Source organism: Eleutherodactylus coqui, chromosome 9 (assembly GCF_035609145.1).
Source record: "Eleutherodactylus coqui strain aEleCoq1 chromosome 9, aEleCoq1.hap1, whole genome shotgun sequence".
In the NCBI taxonomy this organism is placed as follows: Eukaryota; Metazoa; Chordata; class Amphibia; order Anura; family Eleutherodactylidae; genus Eleutherodactylus; species Eleutherodactylus coqui.
In genome coordinates, this window is record NC_089845.1 from 176,216,134 (window position 1) to 176,236,861 (window position 20,728).

The 20,728-nt window shown below is 47.4% G+C and overlaps 1 protein-coding gene across 5 annotated transcripts in view; it reads left to right on the forward strand.

Annotated features, from left to right (window-relative positions):
• The window catches only part of FER1L6 (fer-1 like family member 6), a 274,935-nt gene that overhangs the window by 228,163 nt on the left and 26,044 nt on the right, over window positions 1-20,728 (forward strand). For all 5 annotated transcript variants that reach the window (XM_066578811.1, XM_066578813.1, XM_066578810.1 and 2 more), the window contains 2 exons: window positions 5,648-5,790; window positions 9,546-9,634. In XM_066578811.1, coding sequence (XP_066434908.1) covers window positions 5,648-5,790; window positions 9,546-9,634 — 232 coding nt within the window. The remainder of the gene's footprint in view (window positions 1-5,647; window positions 5,791-9,545; window positions 9,635-20,728) is intronic.

Below are 20,728 nucleotides of genomic sequence, written 5' to 3' on the forward strand. Positions count from 1 at the left end.
TATATACTGAGGAGAATCTACCTCACCTCTAGGTGTATATACTGAGAAGCATCTACCTCCCCTCTATGTGTATATACTGAGGAGAATCTACCTCCCCTCTGTGTGTATATACTGAGGAGAATCTATCTCACCTCTATGTGTCTATACTGAGGAGAATATACCTCACCCCTATGTGTATATACTGAGGAGAATCTACCTCCCCTCTGTGTGTATATACTGAGGAGAATCTACCCCTCCTCTATGTGTATATACTGAGGAGAATCTACCCCACCTCTATGTGTATATACTGGGGAGAATCTACCTCACCTCTATGTGTATATACTGAGAAGAATCTACCTCACCTCTGTGTGTATATACTGAGGAGAATCTACCTCACATCTATGTGTATATACTGAGGAGAATCTACCTCACATCTATGTGTATATACTGAGGAGAATCTACCTCACCTCTATGTGTATATACTGAGGAGAATCTATCTCACCTCTATGTGTATATACTGAGGAGAATCTACCTCACCTCTATGTGTATATACTGCGGAGAATCTACCTCACATCTATGTGTATATACTGAGGAGAATCTACCTCACCTCTATGTGTATATACTGAGGAGAATCTACCTCACATCTATGTGTATATACTGAGGAGAATCTACCTCACATCTATGTGTATATACTGAGGAGAATCTACCTCACCTCTGTGTGTATATACTGAGGAGAATCTACGTGACCTCTGTATTTATATACTGAGGAGAATCTACCTCTCCTCTATGTGTATGTACTGAGGAGAATCTGCCTTACCTCTATGTGTATATACTGAGGAGAATCTACCTCCCCTCTATGTGTATATACTGAGGAGAATCTACCTCACCTCTAAGGGTATATACTGAGGAGAATCTACCTCACCTCTAAGGGTATATACTGAGAAGAATCTACCTCACCTCTGTGGGTATATACTGAGAAGAATCTACCTCACCTCTGTGTATATACTGAGGAGAATCTACCTCCCCTCTATGTGTATATACTGAGAAAAATCTACCTCCCCTATATGTATATACTGAGGAGGATCTAACTCACCTCTATGTGTATATACTGAGGAGAATCTACCTCCCCTCTGTGTGTATATACTGAGGAGAATCTACCTCACCTCTAAGGGTATATACTGAGAAGAATCTACCTCACCTCTGTGTATATACTGAGGAGAATCTACCTCACCTCTGTGTATACACTGAGGAGAATCTACCTCCCCTCTATGTGTGTATACTGAGGAGAATCTACCTCCCCTATATGTATATATACTGAGGAGGATCTACCTCACCTCTATGTGTATATACTGAGGAGAATCTACCTCCCCTCTATGTGTATATACTGAGGAGAATCTACCTCACCTCTATGTGTATATACTGAGGAGAATCTACCTCACCTCTTTGTGTATATACTGAGGAGAATCTACCTCCCCTCTGTGTATATACTGAGAAGCATCTACCTCCCCTCTATGTGTATATACTGAGAAGCATCTACCTCCCCTCTGTGTGTATATACTGAGGAGAATCTATCTCACCTCTATGTGTCTATACTGAGGAGAATATACCTCACCCCTATGTGTATATACTGAGGAGAATCTTCCTCCCCTCTGTGTGTATATACTGAGGAGAATCTACCCCTCCTCTATGTGTATATACTGAGGAGAATCTACCCCACCTCTATGTGTATATACTGGGGAGAATCTACCTCACCTCTATGTGTATATACTGAGAAGAATCTACCTCACCTCTGTGTGTATATACTGAGGAGAATCTACCTCCCCTCTGTGTATATACTGAGGAGAATCTACCTCACCTCTATGTGTATATACTGAGGAGAATCTACCTGACCTCTATGTGTATATACTGAGGAGAATCTACCTCACCTCTCTGTGTATATACTGAGGAGAATCTACCTCACCTCTGTGTGTATATACTGAGGAGAATCTACCTCACCTCTATGTGTATATACTGAGGAGAATCTACCTCCCCTCTGTGTGTATATACTGAGGAGAATCTACCCCTCCTCTATGTGTATATACTGAGGAGAATCTACCCCACCTCTATGTGTATATACTGGGGAGAATCTACCTCACCTCTATGTGTATATACTGAGAAGAATCTACCTCACCTCTGTGTGTATATACTGAGGAGAATCTACCTCACATCTATGTGTATATACTGAGGAGAATCTACCCCCCCCCCTCTATGTGTATATATTGAGAAGAATCTACCTCACCTCTGTGTGTATATATTGAGGAGAATCTACCTCCCATCTATGTGTATATACTGAGGAGAATCTACCTCACATCTATGTGTATATACTGAGGAGAATCTACCTCACCTCTATGTGTATATACTGAGTAGAATCTACCTCACCTCTATGTGTCTATACTGAGAAGAATCTACCTGACCTCTGTGTGTATATACTGAGGAGAATCTACCTCCCCTCTATGTGTATATACTGAGAAGCATCTACCTCCCCTCTATGTGTATATACTGAGGAGAATCTACCTCCCCTCTATGTGTATATACTGAGGAGAATCTACCTCACCTCTATGTGTATATACTGAGGAGAATCTACCTCACCTCTATTTGTATATACGGAGAAGAATCTACCTCACCTCTATGTGTATATACTGAGCAGAATCTACCTCACCTCTGTGTGTATATACTGAGGAGAATCTACCTTCCCTGTATGTGTGTATACTGAGGAAAATCTACCTTACCTCTGTGTGTATATACTGAGGAGAATCTACCCCCCCCCCCTCTATGTGTATATATTGAGAAGAATCTACCTCACCTCTGTGTGTATATACTGAGGAGAATCTACCTCACATCTATGTGTATATACTGAGGAGAATCTACCTCACTTCTATGTGTATATACTGAGGAGAATCTACCTCACCTCTATGTGTATATACTGAGGAGAATCTACCTCACCTCTATGTGTATATACTGAGGAGAATCTACCTCACCTCTATGTGTATATACTGAGGAGAATCTACCTGACCTCTGTGTGTATATACTGAGGAGAATCTACCTCCCCTCTATGTGTATATGCTGAGGAGAATCTACCTCCCCTCTATGTGTATATACTGAGGAGAATCTACCTCACCTCTAGGTGTATATACTGAGAAGCATCTACCTCCCCTCTATGTGTATATACTGAGAAGCATCTACCTCCCCTCTGTGTGTATATACTGAGGAGAATCTATCTCACCTCTATGTGTCTATACTGAGGAGAATATACCTCACCCCTATGTGTATATACTGAGGAGAATCTACCTCCCCTCTGTGTGTATATACTGAGGAGAATCTACCCCTCCTCTATGTGTATATACTGAGGAGAATCTACCCCACCTCTATGTGTATATACTGGGGAGAATCTACCACACCTCTATGTGTATATACTGAGAAGAATCTACCTCACCTCTGTGTGTATATATGAGGAGAATCTACCTCCCCTATATGTATATATACTGAGTAGAATCTATCTCACCTCTATGTGTGTATATACTGAGGAGAATCTACCTCCTCTCTATGTGTATATACTGAGGAGAATCTACCTCACCTCTATGTGTATATACTGAGGAGAATCTACCTCACCTCTATTTGTATATACGGAGAAGAATCTACCTCACCTCTATGTGTATATACTGAGCAGAATCTACCTCACCTCTGTGTGTATATACTGAGGAGAATCTACCTCACATCTATGTGTATATACTGAGGAGAATCTACCTCACATCTATGTGTATATACTGAGGAGAATCTACCTCACCTCTATGTGTATATACTGAGGAGAATCTACCTCACCTCTATGTGTATATACTGAGGAGAATCTACCTCACCTCTATGTGTATATACTGAGGAGAATCTACCTCACCTCTATGTGTATATACTGAGGATAATCTACCTCACCTCTCTGTGTATATACTGAGGAGAATCTACCTCACCTCTTTGTGTATATACTGAGGAGAATCTACCTCCCCTCTATGTGTATATACTGAGGAGAATCTACCTCCCCTCCATGTGTATATACTGAGGAGAATCTACCTCACCTCTATGTGTATATACTGAGGAGAATCTACCTCACCTCTATGTGTATATACTGAGGAGAATCTACCTCACATCTATGTGTATATACTGAGGAGAATCTACCTCCCCTCTATGTGTATATACTGAGGAGAATCTACCATCCCTCTATGTGTATATACTGAGGAGAATCTACCTCCCCTCTGTGTATATACTGAGGAGAATCTACCTCACCTCTATGTGTATATACTGAGGAGAATCTACCTGACCTCTATGTGTATATACTGAGGAGAATCTACCTCACCTCTCTGTGTATATACTGAGGAGAATCTACCTCACCTCTGTGTGTATATACTGAGGAGAATCTACCTCACCTCTCTGTGTATATACTGAGGAGAATCTACCTCACATCTATGTGTATATACTGAGGAGAATCTACCTCCCCTCTATGTGTATATACTGAGGAGAATCTACCTCATCTTTCTGTGTGTATATACTGAGGAGAATCTACCTCACCTCTCTGTGTATATACTTAGGAGAATCTACCTCACCTCTATGTGTATATACTGAGGAGAACCTACCTCCCCTCTATGTGTATATACTGAGGAGAATCTACCTCACCTCTATGTGTATATACTGAGGAGAATCTACCTCCCCTCTATGTGTATATACTGAGGAGAATCCACCTCACCTCTATGTGTATATACTGATGAGAATCTACCTCACCTGTATGTGTATATACTGAGGAGAATCTACCTCACCTCTCTGTGTATATACTTAGGAGAATCTACCTCACCTCTCTGTGTATATACTGAGGAGAATCTACCTCACCTCTATGTGTATATACTGATGAGAACCTACCTCCCCTCTATGTGTATATACTGAGGAGAATCTACCTCACCTCACAAGATGTGATACGGGGAGCATGGAGGCTCTAGTACGCTGTTGTACCACCTCTAGCTTGGATACATGATGTGATACAAGCAGGCATGGAGGCAATTGCATCTGTCTGGGATGATGTTTTGGTGGTCCTTCAGTGGAGAGGCCCCTTCAGCTGTACTATTCTAGGATTGTGTGACATGCAGTGACTCTTTTTTTAGTCCCGGGTCAGCAGGATGCTTCTCCCAGCCATGATGTTGCCTCCTTGGTAGTGGCACGGCTCGCACAACAAACACATTGGCGCATATATATAATCTGGTTTGCAGCAGAATTGTGGCATCAGGAGGTGTTAATTTTGGTGTAGAAAACTCCGGAGTGGAAATGCCCAAATATCCAGCAAATCCTGGAAGTGGTTGTCACCCCCAACTGCACCGGTCACACGGATGGCGTATCTGTACAACACGCCATCGGCACAATCCTGCCGCGGAAGCCATATTGGTTGGGGCGGAAATACTGCAACTGACAGAGAACATTGTTTGTGTTCGAGGATGAATGTGGGCGTTCTGGAAGGGTATTCAGGCCTGGAGATCTCGGGGCTGTGCGGGGCTCCATGGGCTACGGCTTCAGACAGATGCATGGAATGGGCTATAGAAGCGCTATATGGCGACACGGTTTATAATGGCTTTACTCTTTCTCTTCTGCTTCACTACAGATGAAAAAGTGGAATCGTATGAACACCTCGCACTGAAGGTTCTTCATTCCTGGAAGGAGATCCGGGGAGGCGATTGTAAACTGGTCCCCGAACACATTGAAACCCGCGCCCTGTACCACAGAGACAAGCCGGGAATAGAGCAGGTACGCAGAAGTATGTGCGCCCCCTACTGGGAGCACTCTATAGGACTCTCTGACATGTTGGATACAGTCTTGTGGGAACTCAAGGGTTAATCTCCTCCTGTACCCTTGCGCCTGTATCTGCCAGCGGGATGACGAGGGGTTGGCATATAGGTGATGCAACGTTACATCTAATGATCGTCAATGCAGTTGCGTAGCAACTGCAATCCGACAGTCGCAGAAAATGCACCTGGGTTGGATTTTGGTTGTAGGTCATAAGCTGCATGCGACTTTTTCCACCGCAGACATTAGAGTAAGTCGCATGCGACTAACTTTCCTGCGATTTGACTGCTTTTTTACTGCCAGGTTGCAACTCTGAAACAATCTCCAGATGACCCGGAACCTCTTGTGCCGCCTAACTGTTCTGCAGCTTTCTGTCAGCATGAAGCACTAGCCTTAATATATAGATAGAGCTGTGGGGGAGAACTGCTGCCGCAGCCAGATGCCTAACAGACTGTCTGATCTGAGGTTTGGGAGGACAACTATGGCCGACCTCCAGGGACTCGCCCTTTATAATGTAAGACAGATGGTGCATTGATGAAGGGAAGTCTTCACTTTGTAATTGATGGGGGTCTTACTTTCTGGTCCCCATCAATCTGCAGTCTCTTCCTGAGTACCAGCCACCCACTGTGCAGGTAAGGCAGCGCAGCCCCGTTCACAACAGATGGCCAAGAGCGCCGCTCTGCAGGAAAAATGATCCCTTATTCTCAGGATTGGCGAAGGCCTTAGAGCACAGCTCCTCAACCTGCAGGTTTGAGTGATGGTCGGAAGCCACAACTCAACTCAAAAATGGATGACAGACGTTTTTAGGTTAGTGCTACAAGGCGACTTTTGCACTACGGTCCTGCTACATGGCGTAAGCAAATCCAGTCTGATTGTCAGGTTGTAGTTGCAATCAAAGACCTCCAAGCCTGGTGGACTGCATGTGATTGTTGGGCTGTGACCGGATCCACTTACATTAGGTTGCACAGCAGTAGGGTATTGGCCAACCCGGAGGACCCTTTTACACTAAACGTTATCCCTCAGGATGTCGTGGGGTCGCCGGAATCTGAGCGATAATCATTCAATGCTGCCAGCGACTGAATGATGAAGAATAATTAGTTCGTTGTTCAGTTTCTGCAGGCATAAAAATCAGGCGACAATCAGCCGTGTAAACGGGTAAATCGTGAAAGACGGCCTGCTCACTGCGGAGGTGGGCAAGTGGAAGAGAGCTCCGTGCACTCCATTCACTGCCAATCTGGTGTAATAGCGCCCCTAGCCGTGCAGCATGTGTCACACCCAAAGTCTCCGTGACGCCATCACCTAAAACATATTCTAAATTGTGAACATCTGCTAATCTATATTCCTGTGTGACATCGGACAGGGGTGGGGACCATCTCAACTAGCGCTGTTTGGTGGTCAGGATATATCAATTGCCAGTACATATGGTCATAAGTCAGGAATGAGCCACACGCAAGGGGCCACAAGTCAAGAGGCTCCTTAGCCACTGGCTGGGAAACTTTGTGTTGGAGGATTGAGCCCACTTGTTATATGCTGGATGGATCTGCCCCTTTAATGGAGGAGTGTTGTCAGGTTTCCAAGTCTCATTACTGCATCTCCTAATGAGCTGTCAATTACAAGCAGCGTAGAGTGTTCCTGTCCGCCTCCGGGGATCAGATCCGTGAGTGAATGGATGTGATAGTAAAGCTATGAATCCCATTGTTTCAGTAAGGCAGAATGGCCATGAGATGCAATAAATCGTACAATCAAACTACTAACGACCACTCGTCCGTCCGTTAGTATGTATGTATGTGTAGTGGCCGAAGTCTGTTTCTGGCCCCTCCATAAATGTCATACTTGTCATTGTCTTGTGTGGATGCACTGTGCAAAGTGTCTTATCTCATGTTATGTGTTATGTACAGCTGCAGCAAATGAGAGGTTAATGTCTGCATGAGTCTAGGAGATGTCTGTAAGTGTATCGATTTATATCCTGTCACATGGTATGTGAGAGATGATAAATATGAGTGTAGGAGAACAATCAGGGGCTGAGGCTTCATCATCCTCAATGGTCAGGACTGGAGTGGAGTGCTGGCCACATGGGGGTACCTTCAACCCTCATGTGGTGAAGTGATGGAGGAAGAAGAGAGGTATCCTGAGGACCCCAATGCCAGGAGCCAACAGAGAGTGAGGAGAACGAGCCTGAGAGAGCATGAAAAAAGAAGGCCAGGACTGCCGTACAGAGGTACTGTTGCAAGTGTCTGTGGAGTGACCCTACCCCCATCCTCCTCTGGAGAGTTCCCCTTCCAGTAGCGGTACCTGACAGATAATGCAGGCCTGCAGGACTGGTATCATCCTGAGTTTCCTCCCAGACCTCCAACTGTCTGTCCTTACCTGCACTGGTGTGTTCCTGATTTGTGAGATATTGAAATTCCCAAGTAAACTTTTGCCAGGCCTTACCATTCCCAGGGACTGAGGTCCTTCAATCTTACATTGTGTGTGAATTCTCTTTGTTACCGCTGAAGGTCATACTAGTGGGTAAAGGAAACAGTGGCGTCACGCGTGACCAAAGTGTATTCCTGTTCCATGTATATTGGCCATCCATCTCCTAGGGGTGTCTGGAAGAGGTCCAGCACGGCTCTGACAGAGGCTACGTGTGTCCCTCCGGGAGAGAGCCTGGTAAGTGCCACTGTGACAAGTGACCACTCTACCCACCCAGCTCCCCAGAGTATGCGCTGTGTCCTGAGTTACCCTACAGGACACTGCATATGTGAGTGAGTGATTTGTATGCTCCGCCCCTGGTGATATCATGGCTCTGCCCAATGGTTACATCATAGCTCCGTTCCTGGCACCATCACAGCTGGTCCTAACACACTGAGAACACAACTAAGCTGTTATGTCAGACGGTCCTGACAGGTGACACCGACCTACCGCCACCACTGATCAGCAGTCCTAACAGGAGACACCAACCTCCTGCCACTACAGATCAGTGGTCCTGACAGGAAACACCAACCTACCACCACTACAGATCAGTGGTCCGACAGGAAACACCAACCTACCGCCACCAGAGAGATCCGGTGGGCTGAATGACCTGTGGTGATGTCACTGCTGTGGGAAGAGCCATTCTAGAGTTTGTTATTACTTTATACTGGATAAGCCAACAGAAAGTACCAGAACCTGTAATGACATCACCCTCATGCAATCCCCTGTGTGGGTGGAGTCAGGGATCACATGACCAGGGGCCCATCACTGTATCCAGGAGCTGTGTTTGTCATGTGTGCACTCAGCATAAATGTAGTAGAGCTGCGAGTGGCTGTTTGTCTAATGTGCTGTGCGTGTAATGTGTATAGTCAGCATGGATGTTATGTAGCAGAGCTGTGTTTGTAACATGTGCATGTCATGTAGCACAGCTGTGTCTGTCATGCGCATATAATGTAGCAGAGCTGTGTTTGTACCATGCACATGTCATGTCTGTTGGGCGTATGTCATGTGCCAAAGCTGTGTCTGTCAGGCGCATGGCATGTAGCAGAGCTATGTCTGTGACGGGCATGTCATGTAGCACAGCTGTGTGTTTCTGTCACATGTCCATGTACCACAGCTGTGTGTGTGATGTGCATGTAGCAGAGCTGTGTGGCACATTGCGTGACCAGAAACACTGGTGCTATAATTTCCTAATAATTACTAGTAATCATATAAACCTTTTCCAGTCTGTAATCCCAGTGTTGGCTCCTGTTTTCTTGTAGGGACGCATACAGATGTGGGTGGACATGTTTCCAACTGATCTGCCACTTCCAGGCCCTCCTGTTGATATCTCACCCCGGAAGCCCAAGGGGTAATTATGTGATGATCTTCTCCCAACTCCTCTCCCCTCTCTTCTCTCCTCTTCCCTCACCTTCTCTCCTCCCTCCTCTCTCCTCTCTCCTCTCTCCTCTTCTTTCTCCTCTCCTCTCCTTTCTCCTTTCTCCTCTTTCCTTCCTACTCTCTCCTCTCTCTTCTCTCCCCCCTTCTCTCCCCCTCTCCCCCCTCTTCCCCTCTCTCCCCTCCTCTCTCCCCTCCTCTCTCCCCTCCTCTCTCCCCTCCTCTCTCCCCTCCCCTCTCCCCTCCCCTCTCCCCTCCCCTCTCCCCTCCCCTCTCCCCTCCTCTCTCCCCTCTCCCCTCCTCTCCCCTCCTCTCCCCTCCTCTCCCCTCCCCTCTCCCCTCCCCTCTCCCCTCCCCTCTCCTCCCCCCCTCTCCTCCCCCCCTCTCCTCCCCCCCTCTCCTCCCCCCCTCTCCTCCCCCCCCTCTCCTCCCCCCCCTCTCCTCCCCCCCCTCTCCTCCCCCCCCTCTCCTCCCCCCCCTCTCCTCCCCCCCTCTCCTCCCCCCCTCTCCTCCCCCACTCTCCTCCCCCCCTCTCCTCCCCCCCTCTCCTCCCCCCCTCTCCTCCCCCCCTCTCTCTCCTCCTCCTCTCTCTCCTCTCCGGCTTGCATTTACTTCTTATATTTCCTGGTGATTCTTTATATGATGACTCTGTGTAGAACGGTAATACCGGCCTCAGTAGCTGCTGGATCATTGAACATTCTCTGTTATACAATGGAGACAATTCTATTTTGTGTCTAGAGCTGAACCGGGGTATTTCCAGGATTTTTTTTCATTGGGAAGGGGTTTGGAATCTAAAAGAAATGTATATATACAGTTTATATTGGGAAGCACATCTACAAGACAACGTTTATAACACTGCAGGCTTAGATACAGTGGCTCAGCTCTTGCAACCTCTAAATAATGGAGTCCCCATATAGGAGTCAGCTATCCGCTGTACGCAGTGATAGTGTTTGCAGTTACCTCCAGTGATCACAGGTCTTGTTTTCTCTGATTGATGATATCTACTTTCCCTTTTCTTTATGTGGGTACAGACCGCCATGGTGACTTCATCCAGCCACAACTCATCTCTGCACACTCTTGCTATCTTGCCGCTAACCACAGTGCTCCCTAAACAGTAGTACTGCTCCTCTTTGTGCCTCATACAGCAATAGTGCCCACCACAAGAAATAGTGCCTTATTTGCACCCCACAGTAATAGTGCCCTCTTTTGTGCCTCAACACAGTAATAATTTTCCACTTTGTTCCCCTGAATAGTAACACTCTTGTGTTCTCAAAGTAATACTGTCCCCGTGTGCTGCAACAAATAATACTCCCCAAAGGAATAATACCTCCTCCATGTCCCCATAGGTCATAGTACCTCCTTAGTGCCTCCAAAAGTAATGATGTTCTTTTGTGCTTCTCTGTTCCCTTGACAAAGTAATAGTACTCACATCAAATAATAGAGCCCCCTCTGTACCCTATCTAGGTAATAGATCCCCCTGTGTGCCCCCACAAAGTAGAGTCCTTTTGGTGCCAGTAGTAGAGATCCTCTCTGTCCCAACAAAGATAATTATGCCCTCTCTGGCCCTCTAAATAATAGTGCCACTCTGTGTAACATTGCTGCTTTCCTCTTACCCTCCTTCCAAAACTCCCATCAGCAGCACATCTGAAGCTTTCGCACAGTGTGGCGCGGCTCTTGCATAGCCCGACTCTTCTCCTATGCCCTGCTCTCACAGCAAAAGGTATGGGGGGTCTTTTAAAGAAATACAGAAGTTGGGGAAGAGTGACCATCTTAACAGAATGCATCCCCCATCCAGGAGAGCGGAGCCCATTGGCCGGCTGTTTGTGAGAACACTGCTGTATCTATGGGCTTTGTCAAGTTAATCCCCAAATACAGAATGCAGTTATCCCAAGTTGGAAAATTAGAAGTGGGGCAATTAATTTTTGCGCAGGCTCGGTGTATTGCATCTCAGATTAGAATTATAGGCCTGAAAGTGTAGTGAACCTACCCAGCGAATCCATGAGGTGTGGAAGAGAAGTAAGGGTTCAGTAAGAGAGAGAACAAGACGGCGGCGAACAGACGCCAATACTATTAGCATGTGCTGCAGTGGAAGCGGCTAACGGCTCAATAGCCAAGGCAAATGGGAGAGAGCGGGCCGCCCCGCCGCACTCCACAAACAATATGGAACTGAACTGGTTGAATAGACGGAAGTTTCAGGGAGGCTGAGGGGGGCTATACAAGGAACGAAGTGCAGAAGAAAGGGCAATGGAGCCCAACAGAGCCCGGGCCAGGAAAGACTATCTAGGTCCAAAGACAACTGAGACAGTGGGGTATTGGGAGTACCAGCCCAATGCACAATGCTAAGTAATTCTCGGACATTGTCCTTGGCAACCTGGAATAAAGCCTTCCCGGTTGGAGTGAACCAAGAATGGCAGAAGGCAATATAGGTGGGAGGCTGATCTAGAGGTAAAGAGTTTTACAAGGGAGATTGGGCGATAGTTAGAGGGAAGCGAATGGTCTTTAAGGGGTTTAGGAACAACAGTAATCCATGCAGATAGCATATAGCACTAAAATATCATTACACCCGGCAGGTAAAACAAAAAAGGTTTGTTCCGGTGTCGCCAGTAGAGCAATGTGTGATCCTTCTCAGAGAAACCAAGTCATCTTGTAGATATGAGAGCTTCTACTGGCTAACAAAAATCCGGGATGTTACAGCAGCTTTCGGGGATCTCGCCCCCTTCGTCAGGCTCAGGAATGAAACTAGTTTGGATGGCACATAATTATAACCTACAGGTGCGGGGGGGGGGGGGGGGGGACAGTCGTCTTGATCTACATAAATGTTTTGCACTCAAAACCTAAAACAACCGACGAACAGAGGGGAGACATGCATCGTAAATCAGTCCACTGAGCTCAGGACAGTTTTATCATGTGTCACAAATTTCTGTGTGCGAACATTTATTTAGATCAACAAGAATGTGCCCCCCCCCCCCCCCCCCCTCTGCATCTGTAGGTTATAATTATGTGCCATCCAAACTTGTTTCATTCATGAGCCTGACGAAGGGGGTGAGATCCCCGAAAGCTGCTGTAACATCATGTATGTTTGTAAGCCAATAAAAGGTATATCTAGAAGATGACTTGGTTTCTCTCACTGAGAACAATCACACCTGGCAGGTAAGTGAGCTCAAAGGAGAAAAGTATACTTTCGTAAATTGGGGCGGTGGACCCATCCGGTCTGGGGGCTTTTTCCGTTTTTAAAAATCTGACGGCAAATTCCAGCTTTACAGCAGACAACGGAGGATTTAATGAAGCTGCAGTCCTTGAGGGTGCTGTGCTAGAAATGAGTCTCAAGGGGGCGGTATTACCCATTTAACCTCTCTGGAATTAAAGGTGCCCATCCACATTCAATGGTGGTCAGCTGAATGAATACTTATTTCAATGAAGCCTCTGATAGCGGCTTATCTCTTAAGCGGACCCAAAGAATTGGGCATTGAAATACCCCATGAATCCTTATTTACCCCAAGATCATCTGTTGGGGAAAAGTCAGGAGGCCCCATACATGTGAGAGTTGTCCAGACCCGCGGGCTTGGATGACGGTTGCTATTGTGCATGGCAGCCTTCCTGGAGAAGCTGAGAATATATTCTACCATCGTTCATGGTCAGAGGAGTACCCTGTTGTACCGCCTCTAGCTTGGATACAAGATGTGATATGGGGGCATGGAGGCTCCAGTACCCTGTTGTACCGCCTCTAGCTTGGATACCAGATGTGATACAGGTGGGCATGGAGGCTCTAGTACCCTGTTGTACCGCCTCTAGCTTGGATACAAGATGTGATACAGGTGGGCATGGAGGCTCTAGTACCCTGTTGTACCGCCTCTAGCTTGGATACAAGATGTACTTCGGGCAGCATGGAGGCTCTAGTACCCTGTTGTACCGCCTCTAGCTTGGATACAAGATGTGATACAAGCAGGCATGGAGGCTCCAGTACCCTGTTGTACCGCCTCTAGCTTGGATACAAGATGTGATACAAGCAGACATGGAGGCTCTAGTACACTGTTGTAGCACCTCTAGCTTGGATACAAGATGTGATACGGGGGGCATGGAGGCTCTAGTACCCTGTTGTACCGCCTCTAGCTTGGATACAAGATGTGATACAAGCAGACATGGAGGCTCCAGTACCCTGTTGTACCGCCTCTAGCTTGGATACAAGATGTGATACAAGCAGACATGGAGGCTCTAGTACACTGTTGTAGCACCTCTAGCTTGGATACAAGATGTGATACGGGGGGCATGGAGGCTCTAGTACCCTGTTGTACCGCCTCTAGCTTGGATACAAGATGTGATATGGGCAGGCATGGAGGCTCTAGTACCCTGTATAATGCCTCTAGCTTAGATACAAGATGTGATATGGGCAGACATTGAGGCTCTCGTATCCTGATGTACCGCTTCTAGCTTGGATACAAGATGTGATACGGAGAGCATGGAGGCTCTAGTACCCTGTTGTACCGACTATAGCTCGGATACAAGATGTGATACGGGCGGGCATGAAGGCTCTAGTAACCAGATGTACCACATCTAGCTTGGATACAAGATGTAACATAGTAACATAGTTTGTAAGGCTGAATAAAGACAATGTCCATCTAGTCCAGCCTGTTTATCCTCCTGTGTTGTTGATCCAGAGGAAGGCAAAAAACCCCAAGAGCAGAAGCCAATTAGCCCTTTTGGGGGGAAAATTCCTTCCCGACTCCCTAATGGCAATCAGACTGTTCCCTGGACCAACCCCTAATAGTTCCTACCTGCCTGTATACCAGGATTAACAATTAGCCTAAGATTTATATCCTGTAATGTCCTTCCTCTCTAGAAAGACATCAAGTCCCTCTTAAACTCCTCTATGGATCCTTCCATCACCACTTCCTCAGGCAGAGGGTTCCACAGGCTCACTGCTCTTACAGTAAAGAACCCCCTCCTGTGTTGGTGATGAAACCTGCTTTCCTCTAGACGTAGCGGATGCCCTCTTGTTACCGTCGCAGTCCTGGGTATAAACAGATCCTGGCAGAGATCCTTGTATCGTCCCCTCATGTATTTATACATGGTTATTTGGTCGCCCCTTAGCCATCTGTTTTCCGGGGTGAATAATCCCAGTTTTGGTGCCTCTCTGGGTATTCCAGTCCCCTCATTCCATGTATTAGTTTAGTTGCCCTTCTTTGTACCCCTCCAGCACTGTGACATCTTTCCTGAGCCCCGGTGACCAGAACTGTGCGCAGTATTCCATGTGCGGTCTGACAAGTGCCTTATATAGTGGGGGGATAATGTTCTCGTCCCTCGCCCCTATACCTCTTTTAATGCACCCCAAGACTTTATTAGCTTTTGCAGCAGCTGACTGGCATTGGTTACTCCAGTTTAGTCTACAGCCCACTAGTACCCCCAGGTCTTTTCCCTAGCAGTACCCCATTTAGTGTATATTGGTGACATCTGTTTCTCCTGCCCATGTGCAGAGCCTTACATTTATCCACATTGACCCTCATTTCCTATTCCCCCCCCCCCCCCCAGCCCCCGGCTTATCTCGGACCGTTTGTAGCCGCACCTTGTCCTCCGTTGTATTGGTTATATTGTATAATTTTGTGTCATCTGCAAATATTGATATGTTACTGTGCAGCCCCTCTATCAGGGCGTTGATACATATATTGTACAGAATGGGGCCCAATACTGAACCCTGTGCCCCCCCCCCCGGTAGCGACGGGGGCCCAATCAGAGTACGAACCATTTATTACCACCCTCTGCTTTCTATCATTGAGCCAGTTCTTTACCTACTTACACACGTTTTCACCCAATCCGAGCTTCTCATTTTATATATCAGCCTATTATGCGGCACGGTGTCAAAGGCTTTAGAGAAGTCCAGATATACGAGATCAATAGACTCTCCCAGGTCCAGCCTAGAGCTTACTTCATCGTAGAAGCTGATCAGATGGTCTGACATGATCGACCCTTCATGAATCCATGCTGATGAGGAGTTATACCGTTGTTCTCCTTGAGGTGAGAAAACAATGTGATACGGGTGGGCATGGAGGCTCTAGTACCCTGTTGTACCACGTCTAGCTTGGATACAAGATGTGATACGGGTGGGCATGGAGGCTCTAGTACCCTGTTGTACCATCTCTAGCTTGGATACAAGATGTGATATGGGGGCATGGAGGCTCTAGTACCCTGCCGTACCGCCTCTAGCTTGGATACAAGATGTGATACAGGCAGGCATGGAGGCTCTAGTACCCTGTTGTACCACCTGTAGCTTGGATACAAGATGTGATACGGGGGCATGGAGGCTCTAGTACCCTGTTGTACCACCTCTAGCTTGGATACAAGATGTGATACGGGGGGCATGAAGGGTCTAGTTCCCTCTTGTACCACCTCTAGCTTGGATACAAGATGTAATATGGGGGGCATGGAGGCGCTAGTACCCTGTTGTACCACGTCTAGCTTGGATACAAGATGTGATATGGGCAGGCATGGAGGCTCTAGTACCCTGTTGTACCACCTCTAGCTTGGATACAAGATGTGATATGGTCAGGCATGGAGGCTCTAGTACCCTGTTGTACCTCCTCTAGCTTGGATACAAGATTTGCGACTGGGGGCATGGAGGCTCTAGTACCCTGTTGTACCACCTCTAGCTTGAATACAAGATGTGATACGGGGGTATGGAGGTTCTAGTACCCTGTTGTACCATCTCTAGCTTGGATATAAGATGTGATACCAGGGTATGGAGGCTCTAGTACCCTGTTGTACCACCTCTAGCTTGGATACAAGATGTGATATGGGGGCATGGAGGCGCTAGTACCCTGTTGTACCTCCTCTACCTTGGATACAAGATTTGAGACGGGGGGCATGGAGGCTCTAGTACCCTGTTGTACCACCTCTAGCTTGGATACAAGATGTGATATGGGGGGCATGGAGGCTCTAGTTCCCTGTTGTACCACTTCTAGCTTGGATACAAGATTTGATATGGGGGGCATGGAGGTTCTAGTACCCTGTTGTACCACCTCTAGCTTGGATACAAGATGTGATGTGGGCAGGCATGGAAGCTCTAGTTCCCTGTTTTATTACCTCTAGCTTGGATACAAGATGTGATATGGGCAGGCATGGAGGCTCTAGTACCCTGTTGTACCACTTCTAGCTTGGATACAAGATTTGATACGGGGGGCATGGAGGTTCTAGTACCCTGTTGTACCGCCTCTAGCTTGGATACAAGATGTGATATGGGCAGGCATGGAGGCTCTAGTACCCTGTTGTACCGCCTCTAGCTTGGATACAAGATGTGATATGGGCAGGCATGGAGGCTCTAGTACCCTGTTGTACCACTTCTAGCTTGGATACAAGATTTGATACGGGGGGCATGGAGGTTCTAGTACCCTGTTGTACCGCCTCTAGCTTGGATACAAGATGTGATATGGGCAGGCATGGAGGCTCTAGTACCCTGTTGTACCGCCTCTAGCTTGGATACAAGATGTGATATGGGCAGGCATGGAGGCTCTAGTACCCTGTTGTACCACTTCTAGCTTGGATACAAGATTTGATTACGGGGGGCATGGAGGTTCTAGTACCCTGTTGTACCACCTCTAGCTTGGATACAAGATGTGATACGGGAGGTATGGAGGCTCAGTACCCTGTTGTACCACCCCTAGTTTGGATATAAGATATGATACAGGGGTCCATGGAGGCTCTACTTCCCTGTTGTACCACCTCTAGTTTAGATACAAGATTTGATACGGGGGGCATGGAGGTTCTAGTACCCTGTTGTACCGCCTCTAGCTTGGATACAAGATTTGATACGGGGGGCATGGAGGCTCTAGTACCCTGTTGTACCACCTCTAGCTTGGATACAAGATGTGATACGGGGGTATGGAGGTTCTAGTACCCTGTTGTACCATCTCTAGCTTGGATACAAGATTTGAGACGGGGGGCATGGTGGCTCTAGTACCCTGTTGTACCACCTCTAGCTTGGATACAAGATGTGATACGGGGGGCATGGAGGCTCTAGTTCCCTGTTTTATTACCTCTAGCTTGGATACAAGATGTGATATGGGCAGGCATGGAGGCTCTAGTACCCTGTTGTACCACTTCTAGCTTGGATACAAGATTTGATACGGGGGGCATGGAGGTTCTAGTACCCTGTTGTACCGCCTCTAGCTTGGATACAAGATGTGATATGGGCAGGCATGGAGGCTCTAGTACCCTGTTGTACCGCCTCTAGCTTGGATACAAGATGTGATATGGGCAGGCATGGAGGCTCTAGTACCCTGTTGTACCACTTCTAGCTTGGATACAAGATTTGATACGGGGGGCATGGGGGTTCTAGTACCCTGTTGTACCACCTCTAGCTTGGATACAAGATGTGATACGGGGGGCATGGAGGCTTTAGTTCCCTGTTGTACCACCACTAGCTTGGATACAAGATGTGATATGGGAGGCATGGAGGCTCTAGTACCCTGTTGTACCGCCTCTAGTTTGGATATAAGATATGATACAGGGGTCCATGGAGGCTCTACTTCCCTGTTGTACCACCTCTAGTTTAGATACAAGATTTGATACGGGGGGCATGGAGGTTCTAGTACCCTGTTGTACCGCCTCTAGCTTGGATACAAGATTTGATACGGGGGGCATGGCGGCTCTAGTACCCTGTTGTACCACCTCTAGCTTGGATACAAGATGTGATACGGGGGTATGGAGGTTCTAGTACCCTGTTGTACCATCTCTAGCTTGGATATAAGATGTGATACGGGGGTATGGATGCTCTAGTACCCTGTTGTACCACCTCTAGCTTGGATACAATTTGTGATATGGGGGGCATGCAGGCGCTAGTACCCTGTTGTACCTCCTCTAGCTTAGATACAAGATTTGAGACGGGGGGCATGGAGGCTCTAGTACCCTGTTGTACCACCTCTAGCTTGGATACAAGATGTGATACGGGGGGCATGGAGGCTCTAGTTCCCTGTTTTATCACCTCTAGCTTGGATACAAGATGTGATATGGGCAGGCATGGAGGCTCTAGTACCCTGTTGTACCACTTCTAGCTTGGATACAAGATTTGATATGGGGGGCATGGAGGTTCTAGTACCCTGTTGTACCACCTCTAGCTTGGATACAAGATGTGATATGGGCAGGCATGGAGGCTCTAGTACCCTGTTGTACCACTTCTAGCTTGGATACAAGATTTGATACGGGGGGCATGGAGGTTCTAGTACCCTGTTGTACCACCTCTAGCTTGGATACAAGATGTGATACAGGGGGCATGGAGGCCTTAGTTCCCTGTTGTACCACCACTAGCTTGGATACAAGATGTACTTCGGGCAGCATGGATGTTCTAGTACCCTGTTGTACCACCTCTAGCTTGGATACAAGATGTGATACGGGGGGTATGGAGGGTCTAGTACCCTGTTGTACCACCTCTAGCTTGGATATAAGATATGATACAGGGGTCCATGGAGGCTCTACTTCCCTGTTGTACCACCTCTAGTTTAGATACAAGATTTGATACGGGGGGCATGGAGGTTCTAGTACCCTGTTGTACTGCCTCTAGCTTGGATACAAGATTTGATACGGGGGGCATGGAGGCTCTAGTACCCTGTTGTACCGCCTCTAGCTTGGATACAAGATTTGATACGGGGGGCATGGAGGTTCTAGTACCCTGTTGTACCGCCTCTAGCTTGGATACAAGATTTGATACGGGGGGCATGGAGGCTCTAGTACCCTGTTGTACCGCCTCTAGCTTGGATACAAGATTTGATACGGGGGGCATGGGGATTCTAGTACCCTGTTGTACCACCTCTAGTTTGGATACAAGATGTGATACGGGGGGCATGGAGGCTCTAGTACCCTGTTGTACCGCCTCTAGCTTGGATACAAGATGTGATACGGGGGGCATGGAGGCTCTAGTTCCCTGTTGTACCACCACTAGCTTGGATACAAGATGTACTTCGGGCAGCATGGATGTTCTAGTACCCTGTTGTACCACCTCTAGCTTGGATACAAGATGTGATACAGAGGGCATGGAGGCTTTAGTTCCCTGTTGTACCACCACTAGGTTGGATACAAGATGTACTTCGGGCAGCATGGATGTTCTAGTACCCTGTTGTACCACCTCTAGCTTGGATACAAGATGTGATACGGGGGGTATGGAGGCTCTAGTACCCTGTTGTACCGCCTCTAGCTTGGATAGAAGATGTCATACGGGAGGGCATAGAGGCTCTAGTACCCTGTTGTACCACCTCTAGCTTGGATACAAGATTTGATACGGGGGGCATGGAGGCTCTAGTACCCTGTTGTACCACCTCTAGCTTGGATACAAGATGTGATACGGGGGGTATGGAGGCTCTGATACCCTTTTGTACCACCTCTAGCTTGGATACAAGATGTGATACGGGGGGTATGGAGGCTCTAGTACCCTGTTGTACCGCCTCTAGCTTGGATACAAGATGTCATACGGGAGGGCATGGAAGCTCTAGTACCCTGTTGTACACCCCTAGCTAGGATACAAGATTTGACACGTGGGGCATGGAGGCTCTAGTACCCTGTTTTACCACCTCTAGCTTGGATACAAGATGTGATACAGGCAGGCATGGAGGCTCTAGTATCCTGTTGTACCACGTCTAGCTTGGATACAAGATGTGATACAGGGGTAATGGAGGCTCTACTTCCCTTTTGTACCACCTCTAGTTTAGATACAAGATTTGATACGGGGGGCATGGAGGCTCTAGTACCCTGTTGTACTGCCTCTAGCTTGGATACAAGATTTGATACGGGGGGCATGGAGGCTCTAGTACCCTGTTGTACCACCTCTAGCTTGGATACAAGATGTGATACGGGGGTATGGAGGTTCTAGTACCCTGTTGTACCATCTCTAGCTTGGATATAAGATGTGATACGGGGGTATGGAGGCTCTAGTACCCTGTTGTACCACCTCTAGCTTGGATACAAGATGTGATATGGGGGGCATGCAGGCGCTAGTACCCTGTTCTACCTCCTCTAGCTTGGATACAAGATGTGATATGGGCAGGCATGGAGGCTCTTGTACCCTGTTGTACCACTTCTAGCTTGGATA